Here is an 18,087-nt window from a genome sequence, read left to right as displayed (position 1 = left end):
CAGTCAGGTCTCTCAGGTCTTCAAACAGTAATCTACTGGTGATTCCTAAAAGCCGATTAAAGATTGGCGAGGGTGCTTTTAGACACTATGGCCCAAAGCTCTGGAATTCTCTTCCTGAAGAGCTCAGAGGCATTTCATCCCTGCATAGTTTTAAGAGCAGTCTCAAAACATTCCTGTTTAGATCCGCTTTTAGTTAAGAAACTCTATCTTAATAGTTTTATCTTATTTACTTTACTTTTTATTATCTTACTTACTTCACTTTTTACTTTTTATGTTATTTTAATATTTTTATCTTTAATTTCTTTTAACATTTTCTTTTTGTCTTTGTCTTATCTCCTTTTAATGTTTCTTTTATTTATACTGTAAAGCACTTTGAGTTACATGTATGTATGAAAGGTGCTATACAAATAAAGATTATTATTATTATTATTATTATTATTACACTTTCGCCTGACATGCCAACTTCATAGGACCATTATAAAAATATTCTACAGTAAAAACCTTATTCTTCTGGATTTATACAGTCACTTATGTGGTCAATCAAACCTGCTCGTCAGATTTCTGAGACGATGTAAGAATCAGGAGATACAGCCATAGAAACGTACAAGACATTCTATCGCGGCGACATAATGAAACTACCGCATTATTTTTTAAGGTGGAACGGAAAGTGCGAATAAGACACTGGCGAATAAGGAACCAACTTCAGCCTCGTACCCGTTTACTTGTGTAAAGTGAAACATTTACCAGCTACATGTCGTACAGTGCAGTGCACACGTCTTTAGGAGAGAAACATGTAATCTGAACTCAAATCAAAGCGGTCACTGACGTATACGAAGAAACTACACAAGAAGTTTAGTAAGGTTATATAGGCGTTTAAATTACTTAATTGCAGCTTCCGATACGTTTGGTCACTCGTTCACGGCAGCAGTGAAAATGGAAAGTGACACTACTATCCGGAGAATAAAGTTATTCGGCTCACAAAACATTAATATCCAGGATCAGCGAGGAAACAACAGCTGTGGGAACGTGAAGAAAAAGCCCGAACTCCGTTTGTTCTTGATAAGCGAGGGAGTCGTGTTTGTTCTGCTGGTTGTGTTTATCTCAGCACTGTGGGCACTGGTTCATTTATCCACACAACAGCTCCTGGTAGGAAAGTCCACCGGAGAATTCAACGCAGTGAGGGCTCGGTAAGAGTGTATTTAATATTTACCAACGCAGTGAGGGCTCGGTAAGAGTGTATTTATTCTTTACCAACGCAGTGAGAGCTCGATAAGAGTGTATTTAATCTTTACCAACGCAGTGAGAGCTCGGTATGAGTGTTTTATGGAGCTTTTTATGTCAACGCTGCCTGTGTCTGCTGACAGGCATCTAAAGACTCTTTTGGGTGACTCTGCGTATCGACCACTCGCTTAAAGCATCCCGACGAGCCCCGAATTGCCATTTGTTGTTATTTCAGTTGCTTACGGGCTATAGCCAAGGCTAGGAATTCCTTGCTGCTGAAGTATTGCTGTTACTAGTTTATAATCCCTAACTCTGACCATGTCCCTTCTTGAAAGTGTTTCCTGTTTTATTCATGACGTTTTCACTCAGGCTGCACCTGTTTTTATCAGACTGGAGATGAGACCAGATGGTCTAATGATGGCAGGACAACGTAGTCTGTTTCACATTAGTCTGTGCGTCCAGCACATCTGTGGCTTCTTGGTGATATCTGATATCTGTAATACTTTAAATAATTAGAGAAGTGGATATAAAGAATGAAGAGGTTGCTCTGATGAGATTGTGATAAGCAGTGTTGTGACCAATGTGAGCTGAAGGAATCACTAGCCACTTCATGCTGTGTTATGTAGCTCGTGGTGTTTGTTGGCCTGAATCATTGCGCAAACCAGCTCTTCAGGTTTAGCCTACTACAGGCAAACCACCTGTCTTAATATGAGCGCCAAGGTAGTCAACAGGAAGTCTGTTTTGTTTAAATGGGATTTGAGTTACCAAACCAGCTGTGTTCTTCTACGTTTTTTAGAACATCTAAACCAACTGTGTTGTCTTCACAGTGTCTTAGAAGGATTAATCTTTAGAATAATGTTTTAGAATAATGATCTTTAATGACCAAACCAGTCATGTCGTCTGAAACAGGAAACACCTGGAGCACATCACAGGTGTGGGCCCGCGAGCCGTGGGCAGCGTGGAGAACGAGGTGCTGACCGTGAAGTTCCTGCTGGAGCAGGTGGAGCAGATCCGCAGTGAGAGTGGGGCGGGGCCTCACGCCGTGACCCTTGACCTGCAGCGCCCCAGCGGCTGCTTCAGCATCAACAGCATTACCAGCTGCTACGACCGCGTCACCAACATCGCCGTCAAGCTGGAGCCCAAAGATGGAGCGCAGCACTTCATGCTGGCCAACTGCCATTTTGACAGTGTGGCCAACAGCCCAGGTACCTAGAGCGGCTTTAATATGGTGGGTGTGGTCTAATAGTGTGTGGGTGGGCGTGGCCTATGCACTATTATAAAGTGAATATATTGGCAGAAAGTGGATGCCCCATTAAATTGGCTCTTGTGAAGGCATTTGTCTGTGAAACTGCAGTGTACTAAACATGCGTGCATCTTGTTGTTTTGTCCTGGGTCATATCACTGGCGATGAGCCTGTACTCTGAGTGTAATCACAGAGCAGTATGTATCTGTGGTACAGTGAAGGAGGAGGACTTGAGAGAGAGTGTGTCATCATAAATAACATCACAATTACATTATATTGCACAACATCACTTAGAATCGTTGATTTGAAATACAGAGAGACTGTACAATACTCTGCAAAGGTTTTAAGCAGGTATTGGGAAAGTGCTGCAAGTATGAATGCTTACAAAAAAATAATTCTTAATATATGTGTTACTAGTTAATTCACAATATGCAAAGCCGATTATCTATCCATACATTATCTGTTCCGCTTAATCCTGCTAGTCAGGGTCATGGGGGCTGGAGCCAATCCCAGCATCTCCAGGTGAAGGCATGGCACACCATGGGCAGGTCACCAATCCACCACATGGCCAACACACACACGCCTATGGGCAATTTTCAACCTAACATGCATGTCTTTGGACTGTGGGAGGAAACTGGAATACCCGGAGGAAACCCACACAGGCACAGGGAGAACATGCAAACTCCACACAGAGCAGTCTGAGAATCAAACCCAGACAGCCTCCACCAGGCTCCACTGTTGAACCTCCACCATGCTCCACTGTTGAACCTCCACCACACTTCACTGTTGAACCTCCACCACGCTTCACTGTTGAACCTCCACCATGCTTCACTGTTGAACCTCCACCACGCTTCACTGTTGAACCTCCACCACGCTTCACTGTTGAACCTCCACCACGCTTCACTGTTGAACCTCCACCACGCTTCACTGTTGAACCTCCACCACGCTTCACTGTTGAACCTCCACCACGCTTCACTGTTGAACCTCCACCACACTTCACTGTTGAACCTCCACCACGCTTCACTGTTGAACCTCCACCACACTTCACTGTTGAACCTCCACCACACTTCACTGTTGAACCTCCACCACGCTCCACTGTTGAACCTCCACCACGCTCCACTGTTGAACCTCCACCACGCTTCACTGTTGAACCTCCACCACGCTCCACTGTTGCTTGCAGACACTCATTCCTGTTCTGTTCTGCAGCCCTTTGGTGAAAAAACCACCTTCTGTCACAGCCAAATATTTCACACGTGATAGATAGTCTGTTCTTCGTCCACTTCAAAACCTCCTGCACAGCTGTTTCTGTTTCAGTGTTTCAACCTACATATGAAAATGAGGTTCATGAAGATCATTAACTCCTGTTTCCTTATCTCCTGTATAACTGGTTAATCATACAAGTGCCAAAGTGGACCTAGTACAGTTGGTGCTGTTTTGAAGGGAAAGGACGGTCACACCTTTTTCCTTTGTTCACACACTCTCCTGCCCTCTGAGTCATCTTCCTGTGTGTGTGTGTGTGTGTGTGTGTGTGTGTGTGTGTGTGTGTGTGTGTGTGTGTGTGTGTTTATCTGTGTGTGTGTGTGTAGGGGCGAGTGATGATGCGGTGAGCTGTGCTGTAATGCTGGAGGTCCTTCGCTCTCTGGCCAGTCTCTCCTCCCCTCTGACACATGGAGTCATCTTCCTCTTCAATGGAGCTGAGGAGAACTACTTCCAGGTGGGCGGGGCTATGGTGCAGGCACGGTTCAGAACCGAAATGTACTGGATACTGCAGGCAGAGTTTGTATTAACAGAGGTATTATGCACTTAACAGGGGGTTCTGCTGTGTTCAGCAAAGTAGTATGTTAGTATGGGTTGGAACATTCAGAAATTCTTCTTTCTTCCATTCTTTCATCTTTCTGTCTTTTTATTTCTTACTCCCTCTCTCACTATTTCTCTCCTCCTCTTAGCCTTCTTTCTCTTTCTCACTCTCTTTTGCCCTACACCCCCCCCCCACCACCACCACCTCTCCCTTTTGTTTAATTACTTTATTGAAGTGTCATTTATTGTCTGTCTGTGTTTTTGTCTGTGTGTTCTTCAGGCGAGTCATGGGTTCATCACGCAGCACCCGTGGGCGAAGCAGGTGAAGGCGTTTGTCAATCTGGAGGCTGCTGGTGTTGGAGGAAAGGAGGTGGTGTTTCAAACAGGTACCCTCTCCACCCAGTCTGCTGGTCAGATGAGTCCTGCCTGCTCATCTGTGTTGTCACTCTGCATGCTCTGAGCTCCACTGTTCCGCCTGCTGGTCTCTGTTCTCACTCTGCATGCTCTGAGCTCCACTGTTCCGCCTGCTGGTCTCTGTTCTCACTCTGCATGCTCTGAGCTCCACTGTTCCGCCTGCTGGTCTCTGTTCTCACTCTGCATGCTCTGAGCTCAACTGTTCCGCCTGCTGGTCTCTGTTCTCACTCTTCTCTGTACTGTTCTGCTTTTTGCTATCTGGTGCTGTCCTCCAAAGGTGGGTGTGTGTGTGTGTGTGTGTGTGTGTGTGTGTGTGTGTGTGTGTGTGTGTGTGTGAGAGAGAGAGAGAGAGAGAGAGAGTGAGTAAGGGGGGGAAGTGGTGCTGTCTGGTTTAACATTAGAAATGTGGCTGTGGGTGTGTATAACTGTGGGTGGGTGGGGTGTTCATGTGTGTGAATGCTGTGGATGTGTGGATATGGGAGGGTGTCTGTATCAAAGAGAACATGCCTGGATCTGATGGGGTGACTTGACTATGTCCTGAGGGGGGAGCATGTTCACAGTGTCCTGAGGGGGTGTGTCCTGTGTTCAGGTCCAGAAAACCCCTGGCTGGTGCAGGCGTATGTCCACGCTGCTGTACACCCCTTTGCCTCGGTTGTGGGACAGGAGGTGTTTCAGAGTGGGATTATTCCTTCAGACACAGACTTCCGTATCTACAGGGACTTTGGCAATATTCCTGGTACAGTCACCCAAGCACACACACACACACGCACGCACACACACACCCAATCAGTCGTTGTCTCTTTTTCTCTCCTCACACACACAGCCATTGTATAAACTCTCCTGTTGTTTGAATATCAAATCTCCATGTTTCATTTTTAGCGTTCGCTGTTTTATTTTTGCACTGTCATGTAGTTCACTCCCAATTTCACATTCACAAAATAAAAGGCTTATATCTCCTCTTCTCCCTCTTTCTCTATGATGATGAATGTGGTCCCGTTCTGTCCACAGGCATTGATTTGGCCTTCATAGAGGATGGCTTCATCTACCACACCAGGTATGACACTGCTGACCGCATCCTAACTGACTCCATCCAGAGAGCAGGTACACGTCAGCTCACCTGTACGTCTCATATACACACCCATGTCTGTGTGGGCACTCTTTACTTCTCCCTCTTTCTGTCTATCTGTCTCTCAGTCTCTCTCTTGATAATCAACAGTGTGGATATGGAATCAACCAATGGGATATGCCAACCTTTTAAGATGAAACTATTTTGAATTTTTATTTTTTTTTATTTCAGGTGCATATAATTATTAATGTTTTGCTGCCTTGGTAATAACACGTGATTTAGAGCACTGACTCATCACTAGTATGTTTGTGTGACTTTGTCTCATCACTAGCATGTCATCAATAATATGTTAAAAAGTGTGTGTGCGTGTGTGTATGGTGTGTATATGGCGTGTGTGTGTGTGTGTGTGCTTGTATGTGTGTGTGTGTATGGTGTGTATATGGCGTGTTTATGGTGTGTGTGTGTGTGCGCTTGTATGTGTGTGTGTGTATGGTGTGTGTGTGTGGTGTGTGTGTGTGTGTGTATGCTGTGTATATGGTGTGTGTATGGTGTGTGTGTGTGTGTGTGCTTGTATGTGTGTGTGTGTGTGTATGCTGTGTATATGGTGTGTGTATGGTGCATCTTCCTGTGTGTGTGTGCCTGTGTGTGTGTGCGTCCGTGTGCGTGTGTGTGTGTGGTGTGTGTGTGTGTGTATATGGTGTGTGTGTGCGTGTATGGTGTGTGTGTGTGTGTGATTTCTTGGTGTTTAGGAGACAACATCCTGGCTCTTCTCAAGCACTTGGCCATGTCTGAGATACTGGCAGACTCATCAGAGTATCGTCATGGCAACATGGTGTTTTTTGATGTTCTGGGTGTGATGGTGGCCTACCCAGCACAAGTGGGCACCATCATCAACTGCATGGCTGTCATGGTAACCTTCCTGTACCTGGCCAAGAAGAACCACGGAAAATGTTAAGTTTCACATTAATGTTTGTGCACACAAGTGTGACTGTAGGTGTGTATGTGTGTGTGTGTGTGTAGGTGGGCATTACCTGTGGGCCCTGGCTGTGTGTGTGGCTCTGCTCAGCTGTGTTAGGGTATTAACGTGTGTGTGTGTGTGAGTGTGTGTGTAGGTGGGCGTTATCTGCGGGCCCTGGCCCTGGCTGTGTGTGTGGCTCTCCTCAGCTGTGTTAGGGTATTAACGTGTGTGTGTGTGTGTGTGTGTGTGTGTGTAGGTGGGCGTTATCTGCGGGCCCTGGCCCTGGCTGTGTGTGTGGCTCTCCTCAGCTGGGCGGCCACGCTGCTCTCTGTGCTCATTGTGTCTCTGGTGGTCACGCTGGCCGGCTGCTCCATGTTCTGGTACACCCACTTCAGCGCTGCCGTGGCCCTGTACGGTTCCGCTGCGGCCGCCATCATCCTGCTGGTCCACACGCTCGCCAAGAACCTGAACTACGGGGTGAGCACACGCCCAAAACACTGTCCTAATGCCCGCTGGGTATTCAAGAACCTGTACTATGGGGTGAGCACATGCCCAAAACACTGTCCTATTGCCCGCTGGGTATTCAAGAACCTGTACTACGGGGTGAGCACACGCCCAAAACACTGTGCTAATGCCCGCTGGGTGTTCCGGGTGTTTAAGTTGCCCATGTCCTCTGTTTTATTAAAGAGATTATTGAGGTAGATTTATTTTAGTATTATACACTAATTTATTTAGATTTATTAAGTTATTACTAGAGAATGAGCATATGAACTGTAAGTGAACTGTAGTGATTTCTTTGAGCTGTAGTAAGGGCACTGATGTAAGTATTCAGATGAGCTAAAAGCAGAGCTGTCTATTGGATGGAGCTTTAAAACTGGCAGTGTGTAGAGGCCAACCGAACTTTGTTATACTATTACTATATATGGGCACTGTTAGTGTACACGAGTGGGCACTGTTCGTGTATGGGCACTGATACAGTGTTACTGTACATGACTGAACACTGGTACACTGTTGCTGTACATGAGTGAACATGTGTAAGTGTCCATTCTCTCTCCCCCCCCCCCCCCCCCCCCCCACCCAGGGTGTGCGCAGGGTGGAGCTGGCTGAGCTGTTCTTTGACGTCAGTCTGCTCCTGTGGTGCTGTGTGCTGATCTTCCTCACCCTGTGGGGTTTGTGTTCGGCCTATGTGCCCATGCTGATGGTGGCCTTCCCTCTGGTCACCAAACTCCTCCTCACCAGACACAGAGGTGAGCACCACACACCTGCCCTTAACCTCTAACCCTGAATCCCGACCCTCCTGCAAGACTGGGTTAAAGTTAACCCTGACTGTACCGAAGGCTGTGTTAAGGTTAACACTGTCTATACAGTTAACTGTATTGATGACTGGGTTCAATCAATCAATCAATCAAATTTTATTTATATAGCGCTTTTTACAACAGTTGTTGTCACAAAGCAGCTTTACAAGTGCCGAGTCCTAGCCCCCAGCGAGCAAGCCAAAGGCGACAGTGGCAAGGAAAAACTCCCTAGTTTTTTGCATGAGGAAGAAACCTTGAGAGGAACCAAGACTCAGGGGGGGAACCCATCCTCCTCTGGCCGACACCGGTCACCATGACAACAACAACAATTTAGACAGAAAGAAGAGAAAGAAAAGGAAAAATATGTAATAATGTCCATCATGATGTATGCATCCGGTTAGGCAGGAGGTGGCTGGCTCAGGATGGATCGCTGGTCTCCTCATCTCATTATTCCTCAAGCAGGCGGGCAGCCATGTGGAGAAATGAAACAGGGAAAATTAGCTCTGTATGAGGACATATACAGGACAGGTAAAATTATAAACATTTCTGGAGTGTGGCAGCAACTCCGGCATTTAGTTAAATTATTACAGCCTAGCTAAAAAGGCAGAACCAGAAGGTAACATAGGCTTGGGGGCATTCTGAGACAATGGCATCCGTCCACTGCACTGTCAACAAACTTGAGTGACCACGAGCAGTGACAGGACGACAGCACCAGCGCCCCAGTCTACCATAAAACCCTTCGTCTAAGAACCCCTGGATCTGTACTTTTATCTAAGGGGGGATATTAATTATCAAACGCTAAACTAAATAAGTGGGTTTTCAACCTAGACTTAAAGATTGTGACTGTGTCGGAGTCCCGGATGCATTTAGGAAGATTATTCCAAAGCTGGGGGGCTTTACAAGAAAAGGCTCTTCCCCCTGCTGTTACCTTATTAATTTTTGGAACTAATAAAAGACCAGCACCCTGTGATCTTAGTGGGCGTGGGGGTTCGTAATAGGAAATAAGTTCCTGAAGGTACTCAGGAGCAAGCCCGTGCAATGCTTTATAAGTTAATAAAAGAATTTTAAAGTCAATACGGAATTTAACTGGGAGCCAATGCAGGGCTGATAGGACTGGACTGATATGCTGAAATTTTCTAGTTCTGGTCAGAACCCTGGCTGCGGCATTTTGAACTATTTGAAGTTTATTTAGATTCCTATTTGAACATCCTGACAGTAGTGCATTGCAGTAGTCTAATCTAGAGCTAACAAAGGCGTGCACCAATTTTTCCGCATCATCCTGTGATAATGCATTTCTTAATTTAGCAATGTTACGGAGATGTAGAAAAGCTATCCTAGTAGTATTATCTATGTATTTATCAAATGATAGGTCAGAGTCGAGTATGACGCCTAGGTTTTTGGCTACTGTGCCAGGTGTAATGGGGTAGCCTGCGAGATTAAGCATTAGATCTGGAATTTTCTGTTTTGAGGCCTTAGGGCCCAGAAGGAGAACTTCTGTTTTGTCCTCATTAAGTTGGAGGAAGTTTAGAGACATCCAGCATTTAATATCTCTTACACAGGCCTCAATTTTTCTTAAACTGAGTTTGTCATCAGGTTTGGCTGATATGTAAAGTTGAGTGTCATCTGCATAGCAGTGAAAATTGACACCATGTTTGTTTATAACTGTGCCCAGTGGTAGCATATATAATGTAAATAATAGTGGTCCTAGAATGGAGCCTTGCGGGACCCCATATTTAACTTTTGTACGTTTGGATGGAATATTATTGAGCTCTACAAACTGATAGCGATTTGTTAAGTAAGAATGAAACCATGAAAGGGCTGTGCCAGAGACTCCAACCCAGCGTTCTAACCTTTCTAGCAAGATCCTATGATCAATTGTGTCGAAAGCTGCACTAAGATCAAGAAGCACTAACAGCGATACATAACCTTGATCTGAAGCAAGGAGGAGGTCATTTGTTACTTTAACTAATGCTGTTTCAGTACTGTGATGGGGCCTAAAACCAGATTGGAACTTTTCAAATATGTGATGCCTATGCAGATATAGGCATAATTGCTGGGCAACAGCTTTTTCTATGATCTTAGATATAAATGATGTGTTTGAAATGGGTCTATAATTAGATAGTACAGTAGGATCAAGATTTGGTTTCTTAATCAGAGGTTTAATAACTGCTAATTTACATGATTTGGGCATGTGACCTATTGTAATGGATGAGTTAACTATAGTTAGAAGAGGTTCAGTTACCGCTGGTAATACCTCTTTTAATAACTTTGATGGAACCGAGTCTAGTGTGCAGGTAGCACAATTTAAGGAAGAAATTATTTTCTCTAATTCTGATTGTGGGAGTGGATGAAAAGCATCAAGTTTTTCTCCCAGTATGCGATTTAAATCGATGTCAACCAAACCAGATGACATACCAGTTGTATTGCTAATAAAAGGTTTTATATTTTGTCTAATATTCTCTATTTTATTATCAAAAAAATCTATAAATACATTACTAGTGAGGTTTACTGGAATCTGAGGTTCTGCGCCTGCTTGATTTTTTGTAAGTTTGGAAATAGTATTAAAAAGAAATCTAGGATTGTTTTTATTTTTCTCTATCAGTGAGGCTAGGTATGCTGAGCGTGCTTTAGCGAGTGCCCGTTTGTAGTCAATGATGCTATCCTTCCAGGCACAGTAGAATACTTCCAACTTAGTAGATCGCCATTTACGCTCTAATTTACGTGCTATTTGTTTTAAGTTTCTAGTTTGGTCAGTGTACCACGGAGCGAGTTTTTTAGATCTAGTCTTTTTATATTTGAGTGGAGCTACTATGTCTAGAGCTGATCTGCAGGTATTCTCTATGCAGTTGGTTAGACTATCTAACTCTCCTGGATAGGATGGCGAGTGGGCTAGAGCAGTTAAATCAGGGAGGGCTTCAATAAACTGTGTTGCTGTTAATGAATTAATCGAGCGCTTTATACACTGCCGAGGAGACGGGCGGGTATTTATGTTAAGATGAATCTCAAATTTGACTAAATAGTGATCAGAGATAGCTACGGTTTGCGGGAGTATATTTATATTATCTACGTCAATACCCAACGTTAAGATTAAATCTAGGGTATGATTTTGATAGTGTGTGGGTCCTACAACGTTTTGTGTAATGCCAACAGAGTTCAATATAGAATTAAAAGCCCTTTTCAGTGGATCCTCCGCATTATCAAAATGTATGTTAAAGTCTCCTACCATTATTATTTTGTCACTACTAACTGCTAAATTTGCTGTAAAATCTGTGAAATCTTTTAAGAAATCTGAGTAAGGCCCTGGTGGTCTATATACATTTGTTAGGGAAAATGAACTTTTATTTTCAGATGGACTAATTACATTAATAGACAGCATCTCAAATGAATTAAAGATATCCAAGTATTTCTGATGAATTTCTAAACAATCACGATATATTATACATATTCCTCCTCCTCTGCCTGACAATCTAGGTTTATGTATATAACTATATCCCACAGGAGTGGCTTCGTTTAGAGATAAATAGTCACCAGATTGAATCCACGTTTCAGTTAGACATAGAATATCAATTTTCTGGTCAGTTATAAGTTCATTCATAAAAACTGCTTTAGAGTTGAGTGATCGAATATTAATTAATCCAATTTTCGAGTTAACCCTGACTATGCTGAAGACTGTGTTAGGGTTAAATACTGAAGACTCCGTTAGGGATAATTCTAAGTGTACTGAATAATTGTAGTGAACCTGATGGGTCTGCCTGTGTCTGTATATGTGTGTGTATACCTGTGTGTCCAGGTACATCAGTGCTGTTCCTACTGGGTCTGACTGCCCAAATGTGTAGGTGTGTGTGAGAATGTATGTATGTGTGTGTCTATGTTACACATACCTGTACACCTGTGCGTACCTGTGTGTCCAGGTGCGTCCGTGCCCTATGCCGTGCTGTACTTGCTGGGTCTGACTCTGCCCTATGTGCACCTCATGTTCCTCATCTGGGTGGTGTTCGAGATCTTCTGCCCTATCTTGGGGCAAAGTTGCACCGAATTCCCCCCTGACGTGGTGCTTTCCTTCCTCATCTCCCTGGCAGCCATCTCACTCTCTTCCTATTTTGTAAGTGAAAGGGGTCAGAGGTCATGTAGGAAGTGCTTGGGGTCAGAGGTCATGTTGGAAGCCGAGAGGAAAAGATGAGGAGTTATAGAGGCTTTGGCTACTGCATTGTTGACCTCATAATCACCCTAACCTTCACCCAAACCTTTACCCTCATCACCCTAACCTTTACTCTCATCACCCTAACCTTCACCCAAACCTTTACCCTCATCACCCTAACCTTTACTCTCATCACCCTAACCTTCACCCAAACCTTTACCCTCATCACCCTAACCTTTACTCTCATCACCCTAACCTTCACCCAAACCTTTACCCTCATCACCCTAACCTTTACCCTCATTTTCACCCTAACCTCCACCCAAACCTTTACCCTGATCACCTTAACCTTTACCCTCATCATCACCCTAACCTCCACCCAAACCTTTACCCTCATCACCCTAACCCTCATCATCACCCTAACCTTTACCCTAACCCTCATCATCACCTTAACCCTCATCATCACCCTAACATTTACCTTAACCCTCTCTTTATAGCCGTTGTTTGCTGAAGTCCGACCTACACAGTAGTAATGGCATGTAAACATTTGATGCTTTGTCTCTTTCTCTCATTCACACTCTGTTCCACTCAAACCCTCAGATGCACTTAATCTACCTGGCACGTAGTTCCAAGCGTGTGCTGACCATTCTGGGCTCCATCTTTGTTGTCATGATCATCCTGGTCTCTAGCGGCCTGTTCTTCCCCTACTCATCTGACCCACACAAGCCCCGCCCTAAACGAGTCATCATCCAGGTAACTCCAAACACACACCTGACCCACACAAGCCCCGCCCTAAATGCATCTAGGTAACTCCTGCCACACATATTTCCCTGTATGACATAAACACATACCCACATCAACATCCAGTACAACTTCATCACCTCCACCTGTGACTCCTGCTCTGTTTCCGTAGCACACCACACGAACATTCCTCACTTTAAATGGCTCGGTGGAGCACGTGGACTCAGGCCTGTGGATTGAAAGCTTAGACTACACAGACATACGCTACATTGCTCCTCACGTCCCTGAGATCTACAACATCATCCACACCCAACATCATGATCAGCTGTTATTTGGGGGCTTCTACAGGTTCCTGCCTCTTCCATTCTTCAGTGAACGAGTTCAGAGGCTGTGAGCTGACCCCTGTGGCAGGGCTGAGACATAATGTTTTATTTGGAGACTTGAAAAAGAAATTTGATTTGACAAAACGGGAAACATTTTTGGGTGTTTGGAAATATATTTCTCCATGGCAGTTTTTGCAATTACCACCTAATAAGTGCACATATTACAGCAATCTCTTTCTTTTAGGAAAGGCTGGTATTTGCCAGCACCTGTGGTGTCTCCTAAATCTCCGCTTGAATTCAGACTGGTTTCAAAACAGATGACTGAATGGGGGACAGTGAAGATGAGCTTTGAAGCTAAAGGTAAGATTAAACACTGAAGCTGATATTACAGTGTGCTACTGGCTGTAGTAATTGTAGATGTTGAGGTGTGGTGCTGGCTGTAGTAACTGTAGCAGATGTTGAGGTGTGGTGACTGTAGCAGATGTTGAGGTGTAGTGCTGGCTGCAGTAACTCTAGCAGATGTTGAGGTGTGGTGACTGTAGTAGATGTTGAGGTGTGGTGCTGGCTGTAGTAACTGTAGCTGATGTTGAGGTGTAGTGTTGGCTGTAGTGATTGTAGCAGACGTTGAGGTGTGGTGACTGTAGCAGATGTTGAGGTGTAGTGCTGGCTGTAGTGACTGTAGCTGATGTTGAGGTGTGGTGTTGGCTGTAGTGATTGTAGCAGACGTTGAGGTGTGGTGACTGTAGCAGATGTTGAGGTGTAGTGCTGGCTGCAGTAACTCTAGCAGATGTTGAGGTGTGGTGACTGTAGTAGATATTGAGGTGTGGTGCTGGCTGTAGTGACTGTAGCAGATATTGAGGTGTGGTGCTGGCTGTAGTGATTGTAGCAGATGTTGAGGTGTAGTGCTGGCTGTAGTGACTGTAGCAGATGTTGAGGTGTGGTGTTGGCTGTAGTGATTGTAGCAGATGTTGAGGTGTAGTGCTGGCTGTAGTGTCTGTAGATGTTGAGGTGTGGTGCTGGCTGTAGTAACTGTAGCAGATGTTGAGGTGTGGTGACTGTAGCAGATGTTGAGGTGTAGTGCTGGCTGCAGTAACTCTAGCAGATGTTGAGGTGTGGTGACTGTAGTAGATGTTGAGGTGTGGTGTTGGCTGTAGTGATTGTAGCAGATGTTGAGGTGTGGTGCTGGCTGTAGTAACTGTAGCTGATGTTGAGGTGTAGTGTTGACTGTAGTGACTATAGCAGATGTTGAGGTGTGGTGACTGTAGCAGATATTGAGGTGTGGTGCTGGCTGTAGTGACTGTAGCTGATGTTGAGGTGTGGTGACTGTAGCAGATATTGAGGTGTGGTGCTGGCTGTAGTGACTGTAGCAGATGTTGAGGTGTAGTGCTGGCTGCAGTAACTCTAGCAGATGTTGAGGTGTGGTGACTGTAGTAGATATTGAGGTGTGGTGCTGGCTGTAGTGACTGTAGCAGATATTGAGGTGTGGTGCTGGCTGTAGTGACTGTAGCAGATGTTGAGGTGTAGTGCTGGCTGTAGTGACTGTAGCAGATGTTGAGGTGTGGTGTTGGCTGTAGTGATTGTAGCAGATGTTGAGGTGTAGTGCTGGCTGTAGTGACTGTAGCAGATGTTGAGGTGTGGTGTTGGCTGTAGTAACTAGCTGATGTTGAGGTGTGGTGCTGGCTGTAGTAACTGTAGCTGATGTTGAGGTGTGGTGCTGGCTGTAGTAACTGTAGCTGATGTTGAGGTGTGGTGCTGGCTGTAGTAACTGTAGCTGATGTTGAGGTGTGGTGCTGGCTGTAGTAACTGTAGCAGATGTTGAGGTGTGGTGCTGGCTGTAGTGACAGTAGCAGATGTTGAGGTGTGGTGTTGGCTGTAGTAACTAGCTGATGTTGAGGTGTGGTGTTGGCTGTAGTAACTAGCTGATGTTGAGGTGTGGTGCTGGCTGTAGTAACTGTAGCTGATGTTGAGGTGTGGTGCTGGCTGTAGTAACTGTAGCTGATGTTGAGGTGTGGTGCTGGCTGTAGTGACTGCAGCTGATGTTGAGGTGTGGTGTTGGCTGTAGTAACTAGCTGATGTTGAGTTGTGGTGACTGTAGCTGATGAGGTGCAGTGTTGGCTGTAGTGACTGTAGCAGATGTTGAGGTGTGGTGCTGGCTGTAGTGACTGCAGCTGATGTTGAGGTGTGGTGTTGGCTGTAGTAACTAGCTGATGTTGAGGTGTGGTGACTGTAGCTGATGAGGTGCAGTGTTGGCTGTAGTGACTGTAGCAGATGTTGAGGTGTGGTGCTGGCTGTAGTGACTGCAGCTGATGTTGAGGTGTGGTGTTGGCTGTAGTAACTAGCTGATGTTGAGGTGTGGTGACTGTAGCTGATGAGGTGCAGTGTTGGCTGTAGTGACTGTAGCAGATGTTGAGGTGTAGTGCTGGCTGCAGTAACTAGCAGATGTTGAGGTGTGGTGACTGTAGTAGATATTGAGGTGTGGTGCTGGCTGTAGTGACTGTAGCAGATATTGAGGTGTGGTGCTGGCTGTAGTGATTGTAGCAGATGTTGAGGTGTGGTGCTGGCTGTAGTGACTGTAGCAGATGTTGAGGTGTGGTGTTGGCTGTAGTAACTAGCTGATGTTGAGGTGTGGTGCTGGCTGTAGTAACTAGCTGATGTTGAGGTGTGGTGCTGGCTGTAGTAACTGTAGCTGGTGTTGAGGTGTGGTGCTGGCTGTAGTGACTGTAGCTGATGTTGAGGTGTGGTGCTGGCTGTAGTGACTGCAGCTGATGTTGAGGTGTGGTGTTGGCTGTAGTAACTAGCTGATGTTGAGGTGTGGTGACTGTAGCTGATGAGGTGCAGTGTTGGCTGTAGTGACTGTAGCAGATGTTGAGGTGTGGTGCTGGCTGTAGTAACTATAGCTGATGTTGAGGTGACTCCTTGCTCCTGTGCTCTAGGGCCCAGCCACATGTCTGTGTACCTACATCCCCACATTGGGACGTCCCTCTCCAGGTGGTCATTTGGGGACGGGACTCCTCAGTCCAGCTTCATAATCTACTCCCACGGCCTGGACTCACCTGCCTGGCACTTCTGGCTTGAGATCCAGGTATGTATGAAGTTTATATATCACATACTCCATGGAATTAATACTTCTACTACTACGATTAATACTAATATCCAGTAGTATTACAGAGTACAGTATTAGAGGGATATCTGTGACAAGCATGTTCCCTGAGGATCAAACCCACAAGCAAGGTTCCCAGTGTTCCCAGTATGGTTGTCTGATAGCAGATGTGCAGGACCACTAATCAATAAGGGGGAAATCATGCAGGAGTTGAATATATAAAGGAATTATACAAGGAATCAGTGACGATAAAATCAGACCACCAATCATGACTTCCTGTACTTTCTGTAAATTCCATACTATATCAATCATCATGTGTCATATGTGCTTATTGCTGTACATGTAAATTAAACACTTTGTTTTCAACATTTAGTAATATTTCCAATACACGAATCAAGAAATAAATCTGCATAGCCGTGAGATTTATGAAATACAAAACACTGCATTTACTATTGTTGTCGTTTGTGGTATGAAAAGCATAAATTATGTTATCTTTAATTTTCTTGTTTATACATGTCATGATTCCTGTTCCGTCAGCCCCCTTCAGACGCCCCTGCTGAGAAAGACTTCATCTCCATAGCTGTCTCATGCCACTACTTGGAAGAGGACCACTGGACCCTTCAGCTGAACGCCCTGTTGGGGAGGTTCCCAGCCTGGACTTCCCCTTCCTCTTCAGTCAGCACCTATCACATGTTCCGGTATTGAGACCCTGATTGGCTGGCGTGATGCTGTACTGGAAAGTGCAGCTTATTTAAAACAGACATTTTCTAAGAGCATCACGTATGACCGAAAGAGGAAGTCCTCTCGGATCATGGACCAGACAAGAGAGAAGAGTGAAGATGGGAATGAAGACATGTTTTAGACAGAAACATGTCTCTCATGTAGGGAAGTTTGGCTGGGCTTATGCAAGCGTAATGTTAACCTACAGTATGCCTGTGTGTTTGCCCTTAAATGGTCTGATCTCTGATATACATGGTCAATTCCTTATTGTATATAAGAGGTGGAAAGATACAAAATAAACTGGAGTGTTTGATGTGACAACCTGTGTGCTTGTGTTCAGCCCCGTCGACGGGGGGGGGGGGGGGGGGGGGGGGGGGGTTTGACAACCGGGTCTGTTGTCCCGGGCCCCAGGGCCAGGGGGGCCCATCAAAGAGCCCAGCAATTTATTTTTTCTTTAAAGTCTATAATTTTTAAATAATCTTGAAATCTTTCATTAATATAAAATTCTGTACTCAAAATAAACTCAATGGCTAAAATATATGTTTTTTTACCTAGCATATTTTCCATTAAGTGCATACACCCCAGCATCCCACTGGAAAATGGTTTGATCCAGCACCGACCGTAACCGGCTGGTACCCGCAGAACAGCGGGAAATACAGTGGTGGATAGTTAAAGTAAATACAGAAATCTGGAGCGCAGAAAAAAAGGAAAACATTTACCTGACGAATTTTAATGTTGCATTGTGTTCCAGGTTTGAAAAGTGCTGGAATTTAGGCTAAAGTACTTGAAAATGCTTGAAATTGTAACTACTTCGTTTCACAACAAATAGCTGTCTGACTGAACAGTTCTCGTGAAGACGTTAAGATTGGGCGTTTTGAAAATAAACAACCATTAAATAATGTGATAAAAAGCGAATTATTTCGAGTATATGTATAAATATTTAACTTAATTAAGTTTAACGTGCAGGAAAATATTGAAATGGACCTTTAAAGTGACGTACAAGTGCTTTATTTCCACATTATAAAGGTGTATGAACCCTGCAAACATGACTTTGTTCATTGCGCTGAAGCGCGT

The 18,087-nt window shown here is 44.8% G+C and overlaps 1 protein-coding gene across 2 annotated transcripts; it reads left to right on the top strand.

Annotated features, from left to right (window-relative positions):
- The first annotated feature begins 682 nt into the window (after positions 1–682).
- On the top strand, positions 683–17,328 carry LOC143482208 (endoplasmic reticulum metallopeptidase 1-like). Of its 2 annotated transcripts, none has more exons than XM_076980502.1 (15): positions 683–1,187; positions 2,131–2,426; positions 4,051–4,178; positions 4,542–4,647; positions 5,265–5,411; positions 5,684–5,776; positions 6,491–6,691; positions 6,956–7,176; positions 7,781–7,946; positions 11,906–12,096; positions 12,730–12,882; positions 13,043–13,260; positions 13,438–13,553; positions 16,127–16,275; positions 16,831–17,328. In XM_076980502.1, the coding sequence occupies exons 1-15, from the start codon at positions 934–936 to the stop codon at positions 16,996–16,998; spliced, it is 2,607 nt and encodes an 868-aa protein (XP_076836617.1). In that variant the 5' UTR covers positions 683–933; the 3' UTR covers positions 16,999–17,328. The 2 variants fall into 2 exon arrangements, with proteins under 2 accessions (XP_076836617.1, XP_076836618.1); XM_076980503.1 differs by having other exon boundaries at positions 684–1,187; positions 13,043–13,218.
- The last annotated feature ends 759 nt before the right edge of the window (positions 17,329–18,087 follow it).

Source organism: Brachyhypopomus gauderio, chromosome 18, assembly GCF_052324685.1.
Source record: "Brachyhypopomus gauderio isolate BG-103 chromosome 18, BGAUD_0.2, whole genome shotgun sequence".
Classification (NCBI taxonomy): domain Eukaryota; kingdom Metazoa; phylum Chordata; class Actinopteri; order Gymnotiformes; family Hypopomidae; genus Brachyhypopomus; species Brachyhypopomus gauderio.
The sequence above is the reverse complement of the archived record's forward strand: the minus strand, read 5'-3'. Positions and strand labels throughout refer to the sequence as shown.